We start from the raw sequence: 21,165 nt of genomic DNA on the forward strand, positions 1-21,165 counted from the left end.
TTTTTTTTTTTTTTTTTTTTTTTTTTTTTTTTTTTTTTTTTTTTTTTTTTTTTTTTTTTTTTTACTTATTGCCTCTTTATCAAATTTTATTGTTTATAAAATTTACGTATTTAATTGAAACCATAAAAAAAGAATTTAAAAAGTTATTATGTGAATATATAGTCATTAATTATAAGGTTTGTCTATTTAAGAAATTAGAATATTGATAGTTTTTTTTTATTTATAAAATTAAAACTTTTTTTAAAATCATAAAATACCATTACCATTATCCTGGTCTCTTATTATTACTCTCTTGACATCTTTGACTTATCTATTCATGTTCTTCTTCTCGCGACCAAGAACGTCATGAGACAATACAGTCTAGAAAAGAAGGAATAGTGTCTATTTTTCGTTGGGGATTTCCTGAAAAAAATTGTCAGATCTTCCTCTGATTCCTTATGAAAGGCATTCAGTCCATCAGAATAGGAGTTAAAGAGGGTATTGCACGTCGTGTCTTTTATATGGAAGATCAGAGGCCAAGGGGCCATTCCCTTGACCGTACCAATCAAAATCTTACCACACTAGAAATTGAGTCCTTTATATGAAAATCAGAGGACAACGGTCCATTTCCTTAACTGTACCAATCAGAATTTGACCCAGATCTGACAAGATAATTCAGTCCATAATTCTTCTCTTTTTTCATGTTCTCAACAAAAATAATAATGATAAAAATAAATAATAAATAATAAATAATAGGAGTCTGATTTATAATTTTCCAATTTATTTGTATATAGTGTTTTATAATAAAGTTTCAATTTTTTTTTAAATATTAAAATTCAATTGTTGAATTTACTATATGCAAGAAATCTTTCTCTTATTTTAATTATCTAGTTTTAGTTTATAATCCGTTCATCCATTTATATTATAAGAAATTTTATTAAATTTTATTAAATTTTATTAAATTTTAATAATATTTTTCCATTAAATTCTAAATTGTTATATCCATTGAAATGGATATAACAATTTAGAATAAATCAAAAGGTATTTATTATTTTCTTAAGATTATAATTTTAAATTTTCATATTTGAAGAATAAATCATGATTTTTTTATTAAAAAAAAAACAAGTGATATATAATTTTATTAATACAATATTATTATTTTAAAAAAAATACAATGTTTAATTGTATAAAAATAAAGAATAAAAAAAGTATTTAATCCTCCCTAATTTAAAATAAAAAATGTGGTATCGTGTAATTAATGGAAGGGGTCTTATTTAAATCATCCCAACTTTATATACAAAAAATTATTTGATTTCCTTCCTAAATTTAAATCATCCCAACTTTATATACAAAAAATTATTTGATTTCCTTCCTAAACACTACCAGCTGCTTCATGTGAATAACCGAGACATTGAGAAATGCCCTATTTCTTATGTTACATACCCATTTCACGAGTGCTTGAAGGCGTAGCATTGGAACTGCTATGTAGGCTTTTGTTTACCGAGAATTCGAATCCCTCTCTTTTCGTTCTATGCGAATAGAATAAAGATAGAGTCCCATTCTACATGTCAATACCAAAAAAAATGAAGTCCCTCTATCCCCAAAACCCTAAAAAGGCTCGTTGGCCTCTTTAATTATTTATCCTTTCAATAGCAATTCACAATTCGTTAGGTTTCTCCTTCATTCGACTCTTTCACAAATCTATTTGGGCGGAAATTGAATTTCTTATCACAAGACTTGTGATGTATATTATCTATGATACACGTACAAACGAACATCCTTGCGCAAGGAATCCCAACAATGTTACTGACCCCAATGTATCAAATCAAATAACAATGGACAAAAGACTAAAAAGAATGGACAAAAGATGAAAATCCCCCTACCAATCAATGATACATGAATGATAGAAAAATTCCATATCAAAATTTACTTTCCTTCGGTCTATTTACTTAAACTTCGGCGAAGGGGAGGACGAAATTGTCCAATCCTTTGTTTTTTAGTTAAGGACGAGAATAATATTCTACAACAAGCAATTCTTTTCTTAATTAAACAAATAATCAAAACATTTCCATGATTAATATAAGAACCTAAATTCATTGAAAAAATAAAAAATAAAATGAATAAGGAACTTTTCAAAAGAAGTATCAGAGATTTACTTCATTAGATGCAACAGAGAAGTACCAACCAAATGCAACGTCTCAACACAGTAGACAGAGAAAAAAATTGAAATTTTTTTGGGGTAATGACATGGTCACAACCATACTATGAGAAGAGCAGATGACCTGATCGGAAGCACAATCCACTTCATCACACAATGGATTACGACACTAAACATGTCATTCATAAACGTGACCGTTCAAGAAAAAGAAGAAAACAACCTATCCTATAACATTGCAATGTGATTCTTAAACTACAACAATGTAACATTCAAATTCACCTCTCCTCCTCCCCCTACTGCTCCTCCTTGCTTTCCTCTTCTTTTTTCTCTTCAGCAGCAACAGGAGCCGCCATCGCTGTCGCCGTCGCCGTCGCCACCGCCGGCTCTGGTACTGTCGTAGCCGCAGTCATCAGAGAATCAAATTTCTCTGACTTTCCGAGAACTATCTCAATCTATCACAAAACAGAGCAATTTGATGTCAAAACGATAAAATTTGATAAGAATTCACAAATGAACCAACCTTGGCTTTCTGAACCAAACGGCCTTTGTTTTCATCTTTCATGCCGACGGTGGAAGTCAAAACTTCTATTCATAGCAAAACCATACGATTATCAATAATCATCACCATTTTATATTACCAACAGAAATTAGCATTAAAGACGAAGAAACAGAGTTACTCTTCTCTGTAGCCAGTCCATTGTTCTTTAGAATCTCTGCAATTGTGACAACGGTAGTGATTGCTGTAACAATTCGAAGGATTCGATGCAAGAAAACCAAAAGTTCATCAGATATGATTCGTCGAGAACAACGTATATCGATCAGAGGAAAATTAAAACAGTACCCATTCCCAAGGCGGAAAGCTCCACCTCATTGTGTTGTTGAATGTACCTCTGAATCAAGAATCAAAACAATTACGTAAAAAACTTGTTGTCACCGAAAACAACCAAACAACGTATAAACTAAAATCAGAGGATTATGGAAGTAAATGTTAGGAATCATGGCTCTCCACAATAGTACGATATGATCCACTTTGAACATAAGTTCTCATGACTTTATTTTTGGTTTATCCAAAAGGCCTTGTATGAAGCATAAGCCCTCTCAACAATCCTCACCTCAAACAAAGTACACTACAGAGCCTCCCTCGAGGCCTATGAAGCCCTTGAACAGCCTCCTATTAATCAAGGCTCAACTCCTTTTCTGGAGTCCTCAAACAAAGTACACCATTTGTTCGACGTTTGAGTCACTTTTGACTACATTTTCAAGGCTCACAACTTCATTATACAACGCTTGAGAATTCTATTAATATAACTAAGTTAAGGGCATGACTTTAATACTATGTTAAAAATCATAACTCTCCACAATGGTATGAAATTGTCTACTTTGACATGACTCTTATAGCCTATTAAAAATCACAACTCTCCACAATAGTATGATATTGTCCACTTTGACATGGCTCTTATATCATGGTAGGAATCACGGATCTCTACAGTAGTATGGTATTGTCCACTTTGAACATGAATTCTCGTGACTTTTAATTTCCCAAAAAGACCTCGTACCAATGAAAATGTATTCCTTACTTATAAACTAAACCCACGATTATTCCCTAAATTAGTCAGACTCCCTTCCAAAGATCTTCAACAGTAAATTTGTTCAGATCACAAAAAGAAGAACACAGATTGATGGATCGTTATTACATTATATATTTTCGATTCCATTTCTTGAGAACGAAACAAGAACAGAACAAAATCGGAATTCTCAGTGATTAAAATCAAACGAAAGAAGAAGGATTAGTATATATATACCTTAGCAAGATTAACGTAGAAGAAGAGGGGTTTCTTGGTGTTGGAAACCTGGATTCTGTTCTTCTTCTGTGTTTCAGTGGCGGCGGCCGCGGGTGTGGGGGTGGCTGCGGCTGTGGCTCCCGAAACTGCCATCGTCGCCATTGCTTCTGTTGTTCTTCACACTTCGAACTCTCTCACTCTCACACAGATCAAAGAAACAGAGAGGATTTTCTTTTCTCGGAATTTTCTCGGGAAAATTCGAAGGAGCGGGAAAATTGAAGAGGGGCTCAGCCTTCGGGAAACTAGCTGCAAGTTGTTAAGAGGAATGATTTTATAGGGGGGAAAGAGCGGGAAAGTGACACGTGGCGGTGGTTTATTGGACAGTGAATATGGATGTTAGTTTTGTTTAAACCGTTATCTCCGGAATAAGAGATGGTCAAAAGCCACAGTATTTGTAAAGGCAGTTATTTTTCACAGATTCTCAAGTTCTTTCGCCTATTTTTCCATTACCCAAATTACCCTTTCTCTCTCTCTCTCTACTTAATATTTTATCTCAAATATAAATTAATAATATTTAACATTAAAAAGTTGAAAAAAAAAATCAATATATTAATGCTATTTTTAAAATTTATTGAACATTTTTCAACGTAATATTTTAATACTTTTAAAAAAATTTAACGGTATTAATGAAAGAGTATTTTTTAAATATTCGAAATTGAAAGGTATATTTTAAACCAATATTATTTTTAGATATTTTTTTAAGTTTAAAATATTATTGAAACTCCAGAAAAACTAAATAATTTGTTAGATAAATTACAGAATTTATGGATATTTTTATTAATATAATACTTAATTTAAAATTTCATTTCTCAATAAAAATGTTTTAAATATTTCTAAACCTAATTATCAATCTTTAAACATTTTGGACCATTTTTATTTAAACATAGTACTGGTTTATTCATGTGGTGTTACATATCTACCAACTTCTATTTCTGACTAACATGTAGTGTGCTACACCCGGCAACTTACCAAACAATTTCTTTGTGCTGTTATTTTAGTACTGAGGTTGCAACAAGGGAAATAGAGATCTTATTGAAACGCTTTCCCTCCCTCAAAAGTTGACCATCTTTCAACACGTTTTCTTTATGTTATACAGTGCCATTTATCTTTCCAAAATCATTGAATACCATGAATCCGAGTTAAGTGGATCTAAAAAGGTAATATTACGAATCTACCCTTTTTATTTTAAAAAACATTTTTTTTTAAATAGAACGAGACTTTTTTAGTCTCACGAACTAGAATTTATAAAATTTTCTTAATACACTATGAGGCAGACCATCACAACCAACACAAGTTACACGAGAAATAATGAAAAGGGAATATTTTGATTATACTTCACATTTTCTATAGAAAATGATTTATATGGTTTAATCACATTTAGATCATTCATTTCAAATATATTATGTTGTGGGTGGAGTTCTTTCGCTTTTTAAAAATATATTAAATGAATTTCAATATATGATAATGTATCTTTTAATATGTGAAAATATCTTAATTCTATTTGATCTTGTAGATAAAATTGAAATTTTATGTCGAAACGAACCATTATCTTCTGTGACACCCGAGTCAAAGAGATACATAAATAAATTGATACCACATTCGATCTAAACCCTAAACCCTCCGTCCCAAACAAAACCATCACACCCACCAATTGGGTCCATTGTTATTTCATTGCAAAAGAGACTTTCCAAAAGGTGCTTATGTTTGTGTGTTAATTAAGGGTTGTAATTTGGTGGGAGATAATTAGAAATTAACTTTGAGTAAAAGAATGATTAATCAATACTAATAATGGGTTGGATATCATTAATCCTATAATTATATATATATATATATATATATAATAGAAAATTACTTATAATTATTATCTATTTTTGCGGTATTAAGAGACATTATTTATCTGTTGTGATTTTCTTGTTTACTCTAAATTGAAGGCTTCTTTGGCTCGCTTTAATGCTCGTTTATACGACAACGAGTGGAGTAAGAGGGTTAGACCCAAGAGAGAAGGGCTTGATGGGACTAGAAAACCTGAGATGGCGAAAACGATATTCTCATAAGGGTTCAAATATTCCATTTTGATAATAAAATTTAGAAATGTGACTGTCGGAGTAAATGAAATGTATATAAATAAACCTGAACCATATCCAAATGAGAACAATTCTAAGCATATGATAATTAATAATGACTTTAAGCATAAGCTCTCATGGCTTTGCTTTGAGATAGCCGATGTGAGACTTTCATCCACCAACACTTCCCCTTAAACAAAGTTTGTCTTCCCTTAATTGAGGCTCGACTTATTTTCTTTTGGAGTCTTAGTCATTGAGGAGTCATCGACTCGACTCCTTTTCTTTTGAAGTTTTAGTCATTTTTTACTATGCTTTCGAGGAGTTGTCGACTCCTTTTTCCTTTGAAGTTCTTTGTTCAACATTTGAGAATTTTATTGACATGACTAAGTTTAGGGCATAATTCTGATATCATGTTAGATAAACACAACTTATGGTATGAAGTTCAAAGGACTAATTGTGCTTTGAGGTTCCGTAAAATGCCTCGTACCAATAGAAATATTATTATTTGATTACAAACTCATGATTATTCCATTAATTAGCGGACGTGGGACTTTCATCCACACACGATATGAACAAAATATATATTAAAAAAATTCATGGGACTTTATTTAATAAATTATCTTAAACCAAATTTATAATGTGTTTAAACGTGAGTTGAGGATCTTCGATCTTCTCTCAAATACGATGACGTGGCAAAATTCGACATCGTTAATGTGGGCCCCCACAGACCAAAAAGTTTTTTTTTTTTTGTCTTTTTGTGTGTTTTTGGCTCCACTAATTTTTCGAATTTATCCTAAAAATAAATAAATAATTAACAAACAAAAAAAAAGGTGATATTTGGTTTATAATCTATAAATAAGCAAGCAAATTAGCAATAGACCGTCCAATCAAACAGCAAAACAAAACAGCGATAAAAAGCCTTCATTTTCTGTTGTTGGAATTTTGCTTTCTTTTCCGATCATTACGCTAACAAAAAGGAAAACCGCTAACATTGATTTCTAAAAAGGAAAACTAAATAAGGGAAGCAAAACAAACAAACCCCATTTTCAATTTTTTTTCTCTCATTTGTTTCGTTTTAGAAGGGGAAGGGGAGGGAGGAACAGGTCGGGGAGCCAGGGAAATCTTGTCAGATCGGCAGGGGAGCTGGTTTTTCAAGGTGGGTTCTTCTTCTTTCTGTGTTTTGAGCTCTCTAATGGCTGAAAAATGGCTGAAAAATGGCTTCCCCTGTTCTTGATGCACAGTTTTGAGTCTCTCAAATCTCTGTTTATGTTCGTTGTTTTGATTCTTGCGAAAATGGGTTTGAATCTCTGCATGTGTTTGTGGGGATTCTTGTGTGTGTTTTTTATGGACCCTTTTGATTTGGTGGGTCAATTCAAACTTTTGAAGTGTTCTTGCGTTTGTTCTTCACGTTTTCCTTGCAAACAATGGATTAGATAACTTAGGATGTTTTTTTTGTTTGTTTTTAAGGATTTGATTGTGATGTTGTTGGTGTGTTTGGTGCAGGGTCATGGGTAGGGAAATTGATGGTGTAATGGAGAAGCCAAATGGTTCTGTTGTGGTTTTAAATGGTGTTTCTCATGACAAAGTCCTTGTTTCCCCCAAAGTTATTGATTCGGAGGAACTCGGAAGCGAGGAGAATTCGGTTGTCGAAAGTTATCAAGAAAAGGAGAACAATGGTGTAGGAATCAGAAGCTCTAACCTTGATGCCAGTGTGTCTAGCTCTGTGTTTGCACCTGCGCCGGTGCTCGTGTCCGTGGAGAAGAAGGCGGAGAGGACTGTTGCACAGAAAATTAGTGACTTTAATAAGTCTATCTCGCCCAGGGCTATAGCTGTTAGTCCAAGAATTGTGCGAGTAAACCATAAGGCTCAGCAACCAACTGTGCAGGCTAGGGAAAAAGCAGCAATGAGCTCACCAACCATTGAGACCAAGCCTTCTCCAAAAACCGTTGTTGAGGCTTCTTCGACAACTGTTGTTGGGGCTTCTACGACAACTGTTGTTGGGGCTTCTACGACAACTGTTGTTGAGGCTTCTCCCAAAACCGTTGTTGAGGCTTCTCCCAAAACCGTTGTTGAGGCTTCCCCGAAACCCGTTGTTGAGGCTCCCCCGACACCCGTTGTTGAGGCTCCCCCAACAACCATTGTTGAGGCTCCCCCGAAAACCATTGTTGAGGCTCCCCCGAAAACCGTTGTTGAGGCTCCCTCGAAAACCGTTGTTGAGGCTGGTCCAAAAACCGTTGTTGAGGCTTCCCCGAAAACTGTTGTTGAGGCTTCCCCGAAAACTGTTGTTGAGGCTTCCCCGAAAACCGATGTTGAGGCTCCCCCGAAAACCGATGTTGAGGCTCCCCCGAAAACCGATGTTGAGGCTCCCCGGAAAACCGTTGTTGAGGCTCCCCCGAAAATCGTTGTGGAGCCTCCCCAGAAAATCGTTGTTGAGCCTCCTCCGACAACCGTTGTTGAGCCTCCTCCGACAACCGTTGTTGAGCCTCCTCCGAAAACTGTTGTTGAGCCTCCTCTGAAAACCGTTGTTCAGGCTTCTACAAAAATCGTTGTTGAGCCTCCTCCGAAAACTGTTGTTCAGGCTCCTCCGAAAACCGTTGTTGAGCCTCCTCCAAAAACCATTGTTGAGCCTCCTCCAAAAACCGTTGTTCAGGCTCCTCTAAAAACCATTGTTGAGGCTCCTCCAAAAACCATTGTTGAGCCTCCTCCAAAAACCATTGTTCAGACTCTTTCAAAAACCGTTGTTCAGGCTCCTCTGAAAACCGTTGTTCAGGCTCCTCTGAAAACCATTGTTGAGCCTCCTCCGAAAATCGTTGTTCAGGCTCCTTCAAAAACCGTTGTTCATACTCCTCTGAAAACCATTGTTGAGGCTCCTCCAAAAACCGTTGTTGAGCCTCCTCCGAAAATCGTTGTTCAGGCTCCTTCAAAAACTGTTGTTCAGGCTCCTTCAAAAACCGTTGTTCATACTCCTCTGAAAACCATTGTTGAGGCTCCTTCCAAAACCGTTGTTCAGGCTCCTTCCAAAACCGTTGTTCAAGCTCCTCCGAAAACCATTGTTGAGGCTCCTCTAAAAACCATTGTTGAGCCTCCTCCGAAAACCGTTGTTCAAGCTCCTCCGAAAACCGTTGTTCAGGCTCTTTCAAAAACCGTTATTCAAGCTCCTCTGAAAACCATTGTTGAGCCTCCTCTGAAAACCATTGTTGAGCCTCCTCCGAAAACCGTTGTTCAAGCTCCTCCAAAAACCGTTGTTCAGGCTCCTCCAACAACCGTTTTTCATGCATCCCTAAACACTATCAAATTGCAGTCTCCCCACAGCCCAAAAAAGAATTCACTGGTAAGTTCAACTTGTACGTGTGTCGATGGAGCTACGTTTTGATCATACATAAACTACTAGACGAAGTATATATGCTGTTGGAAAAGTAGCATAGGACTAACAGACACACATAATTCTGATGTTTCCCATGTCTACAGCCGAACTCGCCTCAATCGTCGCGTAGATCTTCACATAACGATCTTAAGAAATATCACGAAGAAGAAGATCATTGGTCCATCGCCTCCTCGTATCCTCTTTTCGACAACTACCATATAGAATCAACTCTTTATTTTGTATAATGCTTAGTTTATTCGTATGATCAAATTTTGTTATCCTTAGCCCGTTCATAGCACCATTGCATCCGTTCAACAACTCAAATCTAAAGTAACTATCGGAACGGCTCCCACGTTTAGATCGGCTAAACGTGCTGATAAAAGGAAGGAGGTACCGACTTGTTGTATGAACTAAGACATAGCGATTATCTGTTTGCTTATGAAATTATATTTTTTGTGCAGTACTATAATAAGTTGGAGGAGAAACAAAAAGCCATGGAGGCAGAGAGAATCCAATACGAAGCCCGAATTAAGGTACTTTCGGATGGCATTCGCGTAATCATCGAACGATCATCTTGGTTTCGTCTTTGATTTACTGCTTTAAAATGGTTTCAGGAAGAGCAAGAAGCAGCAATCAAGCAGCTTAGGAAGGGATTAGTGATCAAAGCAAAACCAGTGCCCAACTTCTATTATGAAGGACCACCACCTAAGGTTGAACTCAAAAAGGTCAGCAATCAAAACTATATACTGAAATGATCATTCCTGTCTTAGGTTGTATAAGTCGCTAAACGGTAAACCGAGATGCCCTTACGGGAAGGGCACTTCAAGAAGCATGTTAGGTTAGGAATCACGGACCTTCACAATAGTATGATATTGTCCACTTTGAGCATAAGCTCTTGTGGTTTTGCTTTTGGTTTTTTCGAAAGGTCTCATATCAATGGAGATAGTATTCATACTTATAAACCCGTGATCTTCCCCTTAATTAGCCAATGTGAGACTCATCTTCCAACAATCCTCCCTTTGAGGTCTGTGGGGCCCTCGAATAGCCTCCCCTTAATCGAGGTTCGACTCCTTCTTTGGAGCTCTTGAACAAAGTAAACCCTTTGTTTAACACTTGAGTCGCCTTTGACTACACCTTCGAGGCTTAGAACTTCTTTGTTCGACACTTGAGGATTCTATTGACGTAGCTAAGTTAAGAGCATGACTCTGATACCATATTAGGAACCACGACTTTCCATAATGGTATGATATTGTCCACTTTGAGAGAGCTTAGCTTTGCTTTTGGTTTCCCCAAAAGACCTCATATCAATGGAAATAGTATTCCTACTTATAAACCCACGATTTTCCCTTTAAGTAGCCAATGTGGGACTCCTCTCCCAATAATCCTCCCCTCGAACAAGGTACACCATAGAGCCTCCCTTGAGGTCTATGGAGCCCTCGAACAGTCTCCCCTTAATCGAGGCTCGACTCCTTCTTTGGAGCCCTTGAACAAAGTACACCCTTTGTTTGACACTTGAGTCACGTTACCTTCGAGTCTCACAACTTCTTTGTTCGACACTTGAAGATTCTATTGACGTAGCTAAGTTAAGGGCACGACTCTAATACCATGTCAGGAACCATGACTCTCTACAATGGTATGATATTGTTCACTTAAAGCATAAGCTCTCCTGACTTTTCTCATGTTTCTTTACTTTATTTTATGATAGTAAAATTTTAACTAGAATCTTATGGCAGCAACCATTAACTCGACCAAAGTCTCCAAATCTAACTCGAAGGAAAAGCTGCAGTGACGTGACCAACTTAAACCTAGAGGAGAAAGGAAAAGTATGCGCACGAGCACATCGCCATGGCTTCTGTATTCACAGATCGGAATCAGCTAACAGCATAGCCCGCAAAAGTAAAGCACAAGCCAATGGGCAATGCCAGCACAGTGAATCTTTTAAACATAGAAATCATGCGAAGCACGACAATGAGACAAGTAAAATGAGCTCTGCAACGACCGATCCACACGAAACTAATGTAGATATCCCGTTTCAGTCATGAACGTCTACATTTTCCCTAATGTGAGCTAAGGGAAAGAAAAAATGATGGGTTGAGGAGCAAAGAAAATAGCTTGTTTTCTTACATCTAATGACTTGACTGAGTGAGCTGAGCTGAGCTGAAATGTATATGTTTTTTTCCCATTTTTTCTGAAAGTTTAATGATTTTACGACATATGAGAGAGATCATTGTGCATTACATGATACAGTGAAGTTAGAGAATGATTTTCTATGGCTTTTTTGGGTTTGTTTTCTACTTTTCATTGGAATTGATCTGTATTTTGATGTTCTTGAGATGGTCATTGACAAAGTTTCAAATTATACGATTTTCATTCTCTAACTTTGAGCCATTTTGGTTGAAGTTTTGATGGTTATCTGTTTAAAATGTTGTATTATTTTTGTTTCGAGTTCAATGACGTGGAGTTGGCTCGATTTCCTTTCCTATCTAGATTAGCCTCGTTCGTGTGGGAAGGCTGTTGATGAGGATTAGGTAGCCACATAGTTTCATTATGGTCGGAGACGATGCGTTTTAGCATTTTACTTATTGAATCTCTCCCCTACGAAACGCTTCTCCACCCGTAGTAGCATTTAAGTAATGTTCTTTGATTTTACCTTGTTTCAGCATGTGATTTATAAATGGCTTTTGCATGAACTAGGATACCGTCTCTCCGACGCATAAATGGTTGGAGAGGGGTCAGATATGAAGTGGGCAGTAAGACAGTTCTCTCTTTTATAACGTGACTTTGCTTAGGTAACATTGTCTAGTGTGACAACTCAAGCCCATCGCTATCAAATATTGTCTTGTTTGGACCTTCCTTTTTAGGGTTCCCTAAAGATTTTCAAAACACGTCTGTTACGAGAGATTTTCACACCCTTGTAACGAATGTTTCGTTCTCCTCCCCAACCGATGTAGGATCTCACAAAACGTCACAGAAATTCATGCTTCCCTTACCTTTACTCAGACACACATGTTTTCAGCTATTCCAATGTATTCATCTATGATCATAATTAGATCCACACATCAAAAAAAAATATTTCTTTCTATGTTCCATTGATATTTTTATGATATAATAGAAATGTCGATTCATCTTTTATATCGATATCAAACTCATAAACATACAGCTTATGAGTAGAAATCTCGGCATGCATATGAAAGATTTAAAAAATTTTAAACCTTGATCATAATTTTATATGAAATGGGTTCTATAAAATTTGTGTTAAAATGTTATGATTAGAGATTAAATTAGTAATTGAATCATCATTTTGAAGTTTGAAGGAACCAATGGTGACTTATGGCGCGCAGCGGTGTGGAAATGGGGATTATTGAAGCCGTCTCCTCCTCTCATCCACTCGTTCCCCTCCAAAGATCATGTCTCCCTTCACTCATTCCATTTCCTCGTCCCTCATTCTTCAACCCTTCAAAATCCCTAAACCTTCGATCTTCTCCGCGAAGCCCTGCAGAAATTTCACTCTGATTGTAACATGTGATTCCCAATCCAAATCCAGAAAACCCGCCATGGATGGCCGCAAACCCACCTCCAAATTCCGTCGAAAATCTTCATACGGTACCTCAAGAAGGTCGATTCTGAAGAAGACTTTCAGTCAGGAGCAAGTGACCTTCACCTCTGCTCTCTCCGATGACCCCCTTATTGCTATTATCGGCGGCGGCATGGCCGGAATAATGTGCGCTCTGAGTTTGGAGAAAAGGGGCGTTCGATCCACCGTTTTTGACACGGTTGGAATTCTTTCATGTTTGAAATTTTCTCTAGTTTTGACAGATTCTGTACATGGCTGCATCTGTTTCATGTTGGCAAGCATGATTGATTGAATTAGTTCTTGTAGTCTACATTTAACCATTATATTGTATTCATAATGAGAAATTTCTTGTTCATTAAGTTAAACAAACTCAGAGAGAGATAGAAGTAGGTATCTCAGAAGTTGGATATTGCAATTGAAAACTCATTGATAGGCGTTCTAGTGAATGGACTTGGATGCATCTTTTGAACCCCCTCTCGTGTTAGTTGAAGATTGACAAACATTGGTAATCTAGGAGGGCTCATTTCAAATTTTCGTGTTTGTCGCAGGGTGTTCATGGGTTGGGAGGAAGAATGGGGACCAGAAGTCTTGGTCCTGAGCCCCTAATCTTTGATCATGCGGCTCAGTTCTTTACAGTGACTGATAGCCAGTTTGCTCAGCTGGTGGATGGTTGGTTGAGTGCAGGTCTAGTTAAAGAGTGGAAGGGCGCTGTTGGAGAGCTTGAACTCGGTGGTCGGTTTGTTCCATTGTCTTCCTGTCCAAGGTATATTGGTACGAACGGGATGCGGCCGCTTGCTGACTCGTTGCTGTCTCAGGTGATTGAATTTTGCTTCTCTTTGGTTTAATTTTTAGGATAGACCAAAGAATGGATAATATGGAAACAGCAAAGATTTATGCACATAACTCCTTAGATTCCATGGTTTGATTATAGTTGAATGGTTTGCTGTTGTTTGGGATCCTACATTTCTTAAGTTCAGCTTTTTTCCCCTTTGTTTTTCCTCTAACTTTTCTACTTCTTCTATTATTTGGCTTTTGTTGCTAGACTTCTATGATTAATGTGATGCGGCCCTGCTGGATAAGTAAGCTGGAGCCATTTAATGGAATGTGGCATTTAAGTGAGAATGGAAAGCCTTGCGGGCATTTTGATGCTGTTGTTATTGCACACAATGGTAAGTAGATGGCTCTTTCTTTCCTTTAGAGCATGAACACTCCAATTCTTTTTGGTTTTTGATGGCTGCTAGGTGGTTTGATTAAATGTTACCGTTTACACAAAATTTATGAAGCAAGACGTTTATGTCATAGCTCAAGCTCATATTTGGGATTTCCCTTTTGGACTTCTCCTTAAGGTTTTTAAAATGTGTCTTCTAGGGAGAGGTTTTCACACGCATATAAAGAATGCTTCGTTCTCCTTCCCAATCGATGTGAATCTCACAATCCACCCCTCTTCGGCATATGAGACCCCCTAATCCACCCCCCTTCGAATCCCAGCGTCCTTGCTGGCACACACCTCGTGTCCACCCCCCTTCGAGGCTCAATGTCCTTGCTAGCACACCACCTGGTTGGCAAGGACACTGGGATCCAAAGGGGGGTGGATTGGGGGGTCTCACATCGATTAGAGAAGGGAAGGGAACGAGTGCCAACAAAGACACCGGGCCTGAAGGGGGTGGATTGTAAGACTCACATCAGTTGGGGAGGAGAACGAAGCATTCTTTATAAGGGTGTGGAAACCTTCCTTAGCTGACGCGTTTTAAAAACTTTGAGGGGAAATCCGAAAGGAAAAGTCCAAAGAGGACAGTATCTGCTAGCGGTGGGCTTGGGCTGTGACATTTAAGTGTCATGTACATGATATTGTATTATGGTCGTCTGCAATCTTGATCAACATCTTATTTTTTCTGTTTCTTTATAATTGATTATAAGAACTTTGTCTTTAAGAATGATTAGTTTTTGAAAAGTTTGGTAATGCTGACAGGCAAATGTGCTAATAGGCTGCTTGCAACATCTGGTTTGCCTCTGATTGCTAGACAAATGAAGGTGCAAGTTTTGATAATCTTTCCAGCTTATTTAGTTTATTGATGAACAATAAGTACTTACAGCCTTCTTAATTAGTCCTTTCTATTCTGTGTTTGTAGAGGTTAGAATTGAGTTCTATATGGGCCCTCCTTGCAGCATTTGAGGACCCTCTTCCTTTCACAGATGCTGCAGTTACACCATTTGAAGGAGCTTTTGTAAAAGGGGTTGATTCTATCTCATGGATGGCAAACAATAACAAAAAGTTTATGAACTTTGAGAAAGACGGGCCCCATTGTTGGACCTTTCTGAGTACTGCTGCATATGGGAAACAGAACAAGGTTCCACAGGTTGGCTTTCACCTGGCTATAAGGCTTGCCAACTCTTGCACATTACCTACATTCTTATCAAATGCTTCTTTTTTCTTTTCAATTATTAGTAATCTCTAATAACGTTGCCATGATTATAGTCATCAACGGGTTGGTATTTTGGGGGCTCTGGATAGAACTTGGAGGAGAATGGAGCATTCTTTCCGGAAAATGGACTCTATATATGAAGAGAAAGTGTGAGATCCCCCGCATTGGTTGGAGAGGGGAATGAAACATTTCTTATAAGGGAGTGGGAGCCTCACCCTAGCAGACGTGTTTTAAAAACCTTGAGGGGAAGCCTGAAAGGGAAAGCCCAAAGAGGACAATATCTGCTAGCGGCAGATTTGGGCTGTTAGAAATGGTATCAGAGCCAGACACTGGGCGGTGTGCCAATGAGGACGCTATGCTCCCCAAGGGGGGTGGATTGTGAGATCCCACATCGGTTGGAGAGGGAAACGAAGCATTCCTTATAAGGGTGTGGAAAACTCTCCCTAGCATACACGTTTTAAAAACTTTGAGAGGAAGTCCGAAAGTGAAAACCCAAAAAGGACAATATCTGCTTGCGGTGGGCTTAGGCTGTTACAGCCTTTTAACTCCATTTTTTGAGTTGACATTCGATATGTGTGTGTGTTCATAGCCTTTTTTGAAGCAACTTACCTCAACTCTTTTCTTTCTTTCTTTTTTTTTTTTTTGGTTAAAATACTGATGGATATCAACTATGATGTTCTATTAGGAGAATATCCCAAGTTCTACTGCTGAGAAAGTAAAGAAAAACATGCTTGAGGGTGTTGAAGCTGCCCTGGGATTGTCGAAAGGGTCGCTGCCAAAACCCGTTTACACCCGAGTTCAGCTATGGTAATTGGCAAAAACATAATCCACATGTAAACCAGACCGTCATTTGCTTTCTTTTATCGAGTTAAGCACGTGAGATTGGAGATTATGCTTAAGTTGTCACACGTGAACCATCGTGATCGCTTAAAAAATGGTTAATAGCTAATGTAGGTTCTCTATACAGGGGTGCAGCACTTCCTACTAATTCACCTAGTATTCCATGCATCTTTGATCCTCAAGGAAGAGCTGGTATCTGTGGTGATTGGCTACTGGGTTCAAATATAGAATCAGCAGCTCTAAGTGGGATAGCTCTTGGAAATCATGTAAGCTTCTTGAGTCTTCTTCATTTGTGATATTGCTTATTGTTTTTCCATGAATAGCATTACGCTCCGAACAACATCCGAATCCGTGGATTGCTATGCATTATATTTAACCAAAAACGGGATGTCGTTGTAGATTGCGGATTACTTCCAAAGTGGCAGCGAACGGTCCGAAGAATTCGCTGTTGGTTTACATAACGAGTTTCAACCCATTGGAGGACATGATATTGGACAATTTCCAGGTTTGGGAACTGAAAAGCAGGCAGAAAGTACACTTGCATTTCAGCTCACCACTTGAATTTGTCCTTGCTCGACTGACGTAGTGTAGACCGTAACTCTGGTACGTATATCTTCGATTCACAAGTCATACAAACAAGTACAAGCTATTGTTTCTTCACTATTAGATCGGTTAGTCGTTCGTAAACATAAACGTTGCGAATAGACCTTGAATGATGATATGATGTACTTGAAATTCTTTCTCACCTTTGCTTTTGTTAGTGTTTGCAGAACTACAGCAAGGATGAATCTGTCGTCTCTGTCGATATTTTTGAAGAAACTCGAAATAGTAAAATGCAGAACCGAGGTGACTCAACAACGACTCCTCCCTGAGATCCATCGCAAGCAAATCATTAGTACGCCTTTCTTTTCAAAAACTCCTAGAATATGAGATAAGAACAATATAGGAATATAAGATTAGATCTCGTTCTATTTTGGTCTTTAAACTTTCAAACACTTTGGTTTAGTTTTGAGTTTCTCGTGAATAGCTACTTTAGTCATTTTCTTCCCTTACTCGATCGGTAAAATGTTTATGTAGGAGGGTCGAGTTTCAAAGTTAGAAACAAATTGAAATTTGGGCTAATTCATGAGTTGAATGGCAGAGATTGAAGTTTGAAGGTCATTTTTAGGGGATAAGCAGAGAAGATGTTGGGTATGTGGCTCCCTATTTTACTCCCTCTTCTTTGGGTATGGAATCTGATACTTAATCACTATACAAACTTTCCTTCTCTCAATTTTTTGCTTCACATTTTGAATTTCAATCATCAAACCCCAAACCTAAAAGCTACTTGTTTCAATCTCTATTTTCCATTTTTAGGATCGATATTTTACCTTTTCCTCATATATCTTTTTGTTGTTTTTTATTTTAAGATTTTTTTTTTTTCAAAATGATTTTTATTAAAAAAGGTAAAATATTCTAATAAATTCAATAATAATTTTCCACTTTTCCAACACGGAATAAAAGTTAAATATATTTCAATAGTGTAAATATATATATTTATATATAATTTGGAGGCTCCCTCCATTTTCTATTAATTTAATTAGTTACGAACATCTAATGTTAAAAAATAATCATATAAAAAAAACAGCGATTTAATAAAATGATAATAATAACCGAAAATGAGCTATTAATTTACTTATTGAAAATAAATTAAAATTTTACTGTATTTTAACGGCAGTCTCGATGTTAAAAGCAAAAAAAAAAATGAAAAATCATTTATTTACAAAAAAGAGAAGAAAAATCATTTTAATAAGGCTCCAAAAGTGTAGGACTTTGGGAAGCAATTTAAATCCTAAAATTTCGGTGGCTTGTAATTGAATGCGATACACGTGGATTGTAATCGCGTGCGACGCACGTGAGCCATCCAGATATCAAAACGGCGTTACACAGAAGAACAAACGCTTCAAAATACGGGAAATCCGCCATTGAAGCTAACCTTCGAAGCTTTAACGCTCATCTCTACAAGAAACCAATCAGAATCCCAAGGTAAACAAGTATGGAAGAAGAGAGATAATCACTGTATTTGGAGAACAGATCGGAAGATTGATTTGATAAACCCTTGAATTTATCAAACTGGAAATTTCAATAAAAATAGTGTATAGCAACGATTGCATCTCATGTTCCTAATTTACATCGCTACGAACTAGTAGTAAGTAACAAACAAACCCTAGAATTTAATCAAAAACCCTAACAATTCATTTCTTGACTTTCCTTGCCTGGACTTTCCTCGCCGGAGACTTTACAGTCTTTGGCTTCTTCGCCGCTACCTTCTTCGCCTTCGCCGCCGGTGCAGCTTTCTTTCCTGGCGAAGTTCGTGACAGTGTTTTCGCAACTTTAGCGGGCTTTGCAGCTGGCTTAGGCTTCGGAGCGACCTTCTTAACCTTTTCTGCCGCCTTACGCTTGGCTGGAGCGACGGCCTTTGGTTTCGCGACGACCTTCGATTTAGCGGCTGACTTTGGCTTCGCAACGGCCTTTGGCTTAGGTTTCACAGCAGTTTTAGCCTTCGGTTTAGCGACGGCGGCCTTCTTTACGCTCACAGCCGCCTTGAGTTTAGAGCTCGCTGGCTTCTTGGCGACAACTGGCGCTGCTGCTGCTTTCGAGCGCGCTGATGGAAGTTTGTAGGAGTTCTTGACCTTAACGAGTTTATCAGCGGCGACTAGCTTCTTCAGATGAACGAGCAAGAGCTTCCTGAAATTGGACGGCAATTTTTTGTGCTTCTCTTCGCTGAATTTCGTAATGGCGTACTGACTCGAGCCGGTCCTCTCCTTCAGCGACACAATCGCTTCACTAATCATCTGTAGAACAATTTCAAAATTCGATCAGATCAGAACGTAGAAATAGAATAAACAAACATTACCGATCAACACAGAGATCAATTTCTCATACCTCAAAGAAAGGAGGATGAGTCGGCGAAGATCTGGTCCTCTTCGCACCAGATGGTTTCTTAGCCTTCGAAGCTTTAGAAGCCGCAGCTTTCTTCGACTTCGAATCGTTCTCCACTGGCTGCGCCACCGCAGCCACGGTGGCGGGAGCATCGGAGGAGGCAACAGGATCAGCGGCGGAAGACATTATTGGAATCGATAAATAGCTTGAACTCGAAACGTTAGCTAAAGAGCGAGAGAAAGAGGAATCAATTTTAGAGAGAGAAAACTCGATGAGGAGAGAGATGGTTGAGGGCAGTTTATATAATCAAATGGAGTCATGCTACTGCGATATGATTGGTCCAAATACTTTCGACGCGGATCGAGATCCTAGTGGAAATTTAAATATAAGCCGTTAGATCTAGGATTTAATCCACGGTGGGAAATGAAAGTAGGGGTTAAGAATGGATATGGATGAGCAAGTTCAATATGAAAATGGGAGTTTTTTTATGTGTTTTTCACTTAACTTCTTAAGGCCATAACTTGTTCAATACTTGATGAATTTTAGTGATCTTGAGATGGTTTTGTAGCTTAGAATCTAAGCTTTCAAATGAATGTAATTTCAAGTTGTTCGGTATCCTATATCAAAAGTAATTGAGTTTCTCGTGAATACCGGTTGAAATTAGGGTTTTTTCAACATATTTCACGTTATCGGTTGATTTGAATACAAAATTTGAAATTTATCGTCTAATTTTCTTTCACCATCTTAACTACCTTCTCGATGATTCAAGTGGTCTAAAAATTAAATGTTTTTATCAACGTTAGATGTGAAATTTTAAAACTCAAACTCTATCAAAGTTGCACACGTTAATAGTGGATAGTATTTAGTACTAACGAACGTCAACTTTACTGAAAGTAAACATGTAATAATAAATAGAATTTGCTCGCCTTTCTCGGTGAAAAGTAATGTGCCAACGTACACGTCGGTTGGTTCTTTTTAAAAACTTTAAAATGATTTGTAGAATCCAATCACTTACCCAATTGGATGATAACATATGTAATAGGGATTGAGTGATAGTAAAAAAAGACATTACTATTTTTGTAGCGTTTCAACGCTACCTTAAGTATTCTAAATCGAAGACTTGCATTCAACACCAGACACAATATTACTAATACTAGAATATTATTCTTTAAAAACATTTGCAATTCAACTAGTTTTTCGATAAGGTGAACGTTTGATTCATAGTCATGGTTCTTAGAAGTCAAGATAACCATTATAACAATTTCTTGAAGTGTGATTCATAGCATGAGGTCATAATCATTTGTAAAACATAGTAGAAACGATGATCGTAGAACATTGAACAACATGGTATCAAGATCTGTGCAAATCAATATAGTAGAAACGACGATTGTAGGACATTACACTCGTGGAATGAGAGATTTACCAATATTAATACCATCTGAAAAAGGGAAAAACAAAGTCTGATCTAGAACATTGAACAACATGGTATCAAGATCCGTGCAAATCAATATAGTAGAAACGACGATTGTAGGACATTACACTCGTGGAATGAGAGATTTACCAATACTAATACCATCTGAAAAAGGGAAAAACAAAGTCCGATTGTAGAACATTGAACAACATGGTATCAAGATCCGTGCAAATCAATATAGTAGAAACGACAATTGTAGGACATTACACTCGTGGAATGAGAGATTTACCAATACTAATACCATCTGAAAAAGGGAAAAACAAAGTCCGATTGTAGAACATTGAACAACATGGTATCAAAATCCGTGCAAATCAATATAGTAGAAACGACGATTGTAGGACATTACACTCGTGGAATGAGAGATTTACCAATACTAATACCATCTGAAAAAGGGAAAAACAAAGTCCGATTGTAGAACATTGAACAACATGGTATCAAGATCCGTGCAAATCAATATAGTAGAAACGACAATTGTAGGACATTACACTCGTGGAATGAGAGATTTACCAATACTAATACCATCTGAAAAA

The 21,165-nt window shown here is 37.4% G+C and overlaps 4 protein-coding genes across 9 annotated transcripts; 2 read left to right on the forward strand and 2 right to left on the reverse strand.

Moving 5' to 3' along the window:
- Positions 1–2,130: 2,130 nt before the first annotated feature.
- Positions 2,131–4,226, reverse strand: LOC111450305 (uncharacterized protein At2g34160-like). 2 transcript variants are annotated; one of them, XM_023090367.1, is made up of 5 exons: positions 3,940–4,226; positions 2,979–3,027; positions 2,815–2,850; positions 2,658–2,722; positions 2,131–2,589 (listed from the first exon to the last, which is right to left on the reverse strand). In XM_023090367.1, exons 1-5 carry the CDS (start codon positions 4,078–4,080, stop codon positions 2,431–2,433), a joined length of 450 nt encoding a protein of 149 aa, XP_022946135.1. In that variant the 5' UTR covers positions 4,081–4,226; the 3' UTR covers positions 2,131–2,430. The 2 variants fall into 2 exon arrangements, with proteins under 2 accessions (XP_022946135.1, XP_022946134.1); XM_023090366.1 differs by having other exon boundaries at positions 2,815–2,877.
- A 2,844-nt stretch (positions 4,227–7,070) lies between these two features.
- Positions 7,071–11,764, forward strand: LOC111450295 (proteoglycan 4-like). 3 transcript variants are annotated; one of them, XM_023090346.1, is made up of 8 exons: positions 7,071–7,197; positions 7,545–8,283; positions 8,332–9,372; positions 9,510–9,598; positions 9,702–9,795; positions 9,867–9,938; positions 10,020–10,130; positions 11,139–11,764. In XM_023090346.1, exons 2-8 carry the CDS (start codon positions 7,549–7,551, stop codon positions 11,445–11,447), a joined length of 2,451 nt encoding a protein of 816 aa, XP_022946114.1. In that variant the 5' UTR covers positions 7,071–7,197; positions 7,545–7,548; the 3' UTR covers positions 11,448–11,764. The 3 variants fall into 3 exon arrangements, with proteins under 3 accessions (XP_022946114.1, XP_022946115.1, XP_022946113.1); XM_023090347.1 differs by having other exon boundaries at positions 7,545–7,995; positions 8,068–9,372; XM_023090345.1 differs by having other exon boundaries at positions 7,545–9,372.
- Positions 11,765–12,718: 954 nt separating this feature from the next.
- Positions 12,719–17,564, forward strand: LOC111450296 (renalase). 3 transcript variants are annotated; one of them, XM_023090349.1, is made up of 10 exons: positions 12,719–13,178; positions 13,528–13,794; positions 14,022–14,148; positions 14,949–15,010; positions 15,109–15,336; positions 16,088–16,209; positions 16,370–16,508; positions 16,642–16,845; positions 17,013–17,137; positions 17,320–17,564. In XM_023090349.1, the coding sequence occupies exons 1-8, from the start codon at positions 12,813–12,815 to the stop codon at positions 16,801–16,803; spliced, it is 1,473 nt and encodes a 490-aa protein (XP_022946117.1). In that variant the 5' UTR covers positions 12,719–12,812; the 3' UTR covers positions 16,804–16,845; positions 17,013–17,137; positions 17,320–17,564. The 3 variants fall into 3 exon arrangements, with proteins under 3 accessions (XP_022946117.1, XP_022946116.1, XP_022946118.1); XM_023090348.1 differs by having other exon boundaries at positions 17,384–17,564; XM_023090350.1 differs by having other exon boundaries at positions 17,013–17,088; positions 17,384–17,564.
- Positions 17,565–18,303: 739 nt separating this feature from the next.
- LOC111450301 (histone H1-like) lies at positions 18,304–19,434 on the reverse strand. Its single transcript, XM_023090359.1, has 2 exons — positions 19,168–19,434; positions 18,304–19,076 (listed from the first exon to the last, which is right to left on the reverse strand). The coding sequence occupies exons 1-2, from the start codon at positions 19,348–19,350 to the stop codon at positions 18,477–18,479; spliced, it is 783 nt and encodes a 260-aa protein (XP_022946127.1). The 5' UTR covers positions 19,351–19,434; the 3' UTR covers positions 18,304–18,476.
- Positions 19,435–21,165: the final 1,731 nt, after the last annotated feature.

Source organism: Cucurbita moschata, unplaced genomic scaffold (genome assembly GCF_002738365.1).
Source record: "Cucurbita moschata cultivar Rifu unplaced genomic scaffold, Cmos_1.0 Cmo_Scf00012, whole genome shotgun sequence".
NCBI classification, from domain to species: Eukaryota; Viridiplantae; Streptophyta; class Magnoliopsida; order Cucurbitales; family Cucurbitaceae; genus Cucurbita; species Cucurbita moschata.

Bases quoted from the DNA above. Each gene is read 5' to 3' on its own strand.
- LOC111450305 (XM_023090366.1), bottom strand. From the start codon at position 4,080: ATGGCGACGATGGCAGTTTCGGGAGCCACAGCCGCAGCCACCCCCACA. The intron at 3,028-3,939 runs GTATATATATAC...TTCTTGATTCAG, and splicing joins TCTACGTTAATCTTGCTAAG to AGGTACATTCAACAACACAA. The intron at 2,590-2,657 runs GTTGGTTCATTT...GTTTTGTGATAG, and splicing joins GTTTGGTTCAGAAAGCCAAG to ATTGAGATAGTTCTCGGAAA.
- LOC111450295 (XM_023090345.1), top strand. From the start codon at position 7,549: ATGGGTAGGGAAATTGATGGTGTAATGGAGAAGCCAAATGGTTCTGTT. The intron at 9,796-9,866 runs GTACCGACTTGT...TTTTTTGTGCAG, and splicing joins GTGCTGATAAAAGGAAGGAG to TACTATAATAAGTTGGAGGA. The intron at 10,131-11,138 runs GTCAGCAATCAA...ATCTTATGGCAG, and splicing joins CTAAGGTTGAACTCAAAAAG to CAACCATTAACTCGACCAAA.
- LOC111450296 (XM_023090349.1), top strand. From the start codon at position 12,813: ATGTCTCCCTTCACTCATTCCATTTCCTCGTCCCTCATTCTTCAACCC. The intron at 14,149-14,948 runs GTAAGTAGATGG...TAATGCTGACAG, and splicing joins TGTTGTTATTGCACACAATG to GCAAATGTGCTAATAGGCTG. The intron at 15,011-15,108 runs GTGCAAGTTTTG...CTGTGTTTGTAG, and splicing joins TGATTGCTAGACAAATGAAG to AGGTTAGAATTGAGTTCTAT.
- LOC111450301 (XM_023090359.1), bottom strand. From the start codon at position 19,350: ATGTCTTCCGCCGCTGATCCTGTTGCCTCCTCCGATGCTCCCGCCACC. The intron at 19,077-19,167 runs GTATGAGAAATT...ATTGTTCTACAG, and splicing joins CTCATCCTCCTTTCTTTGAG to ATGATTAGTGAAGCGATTGT.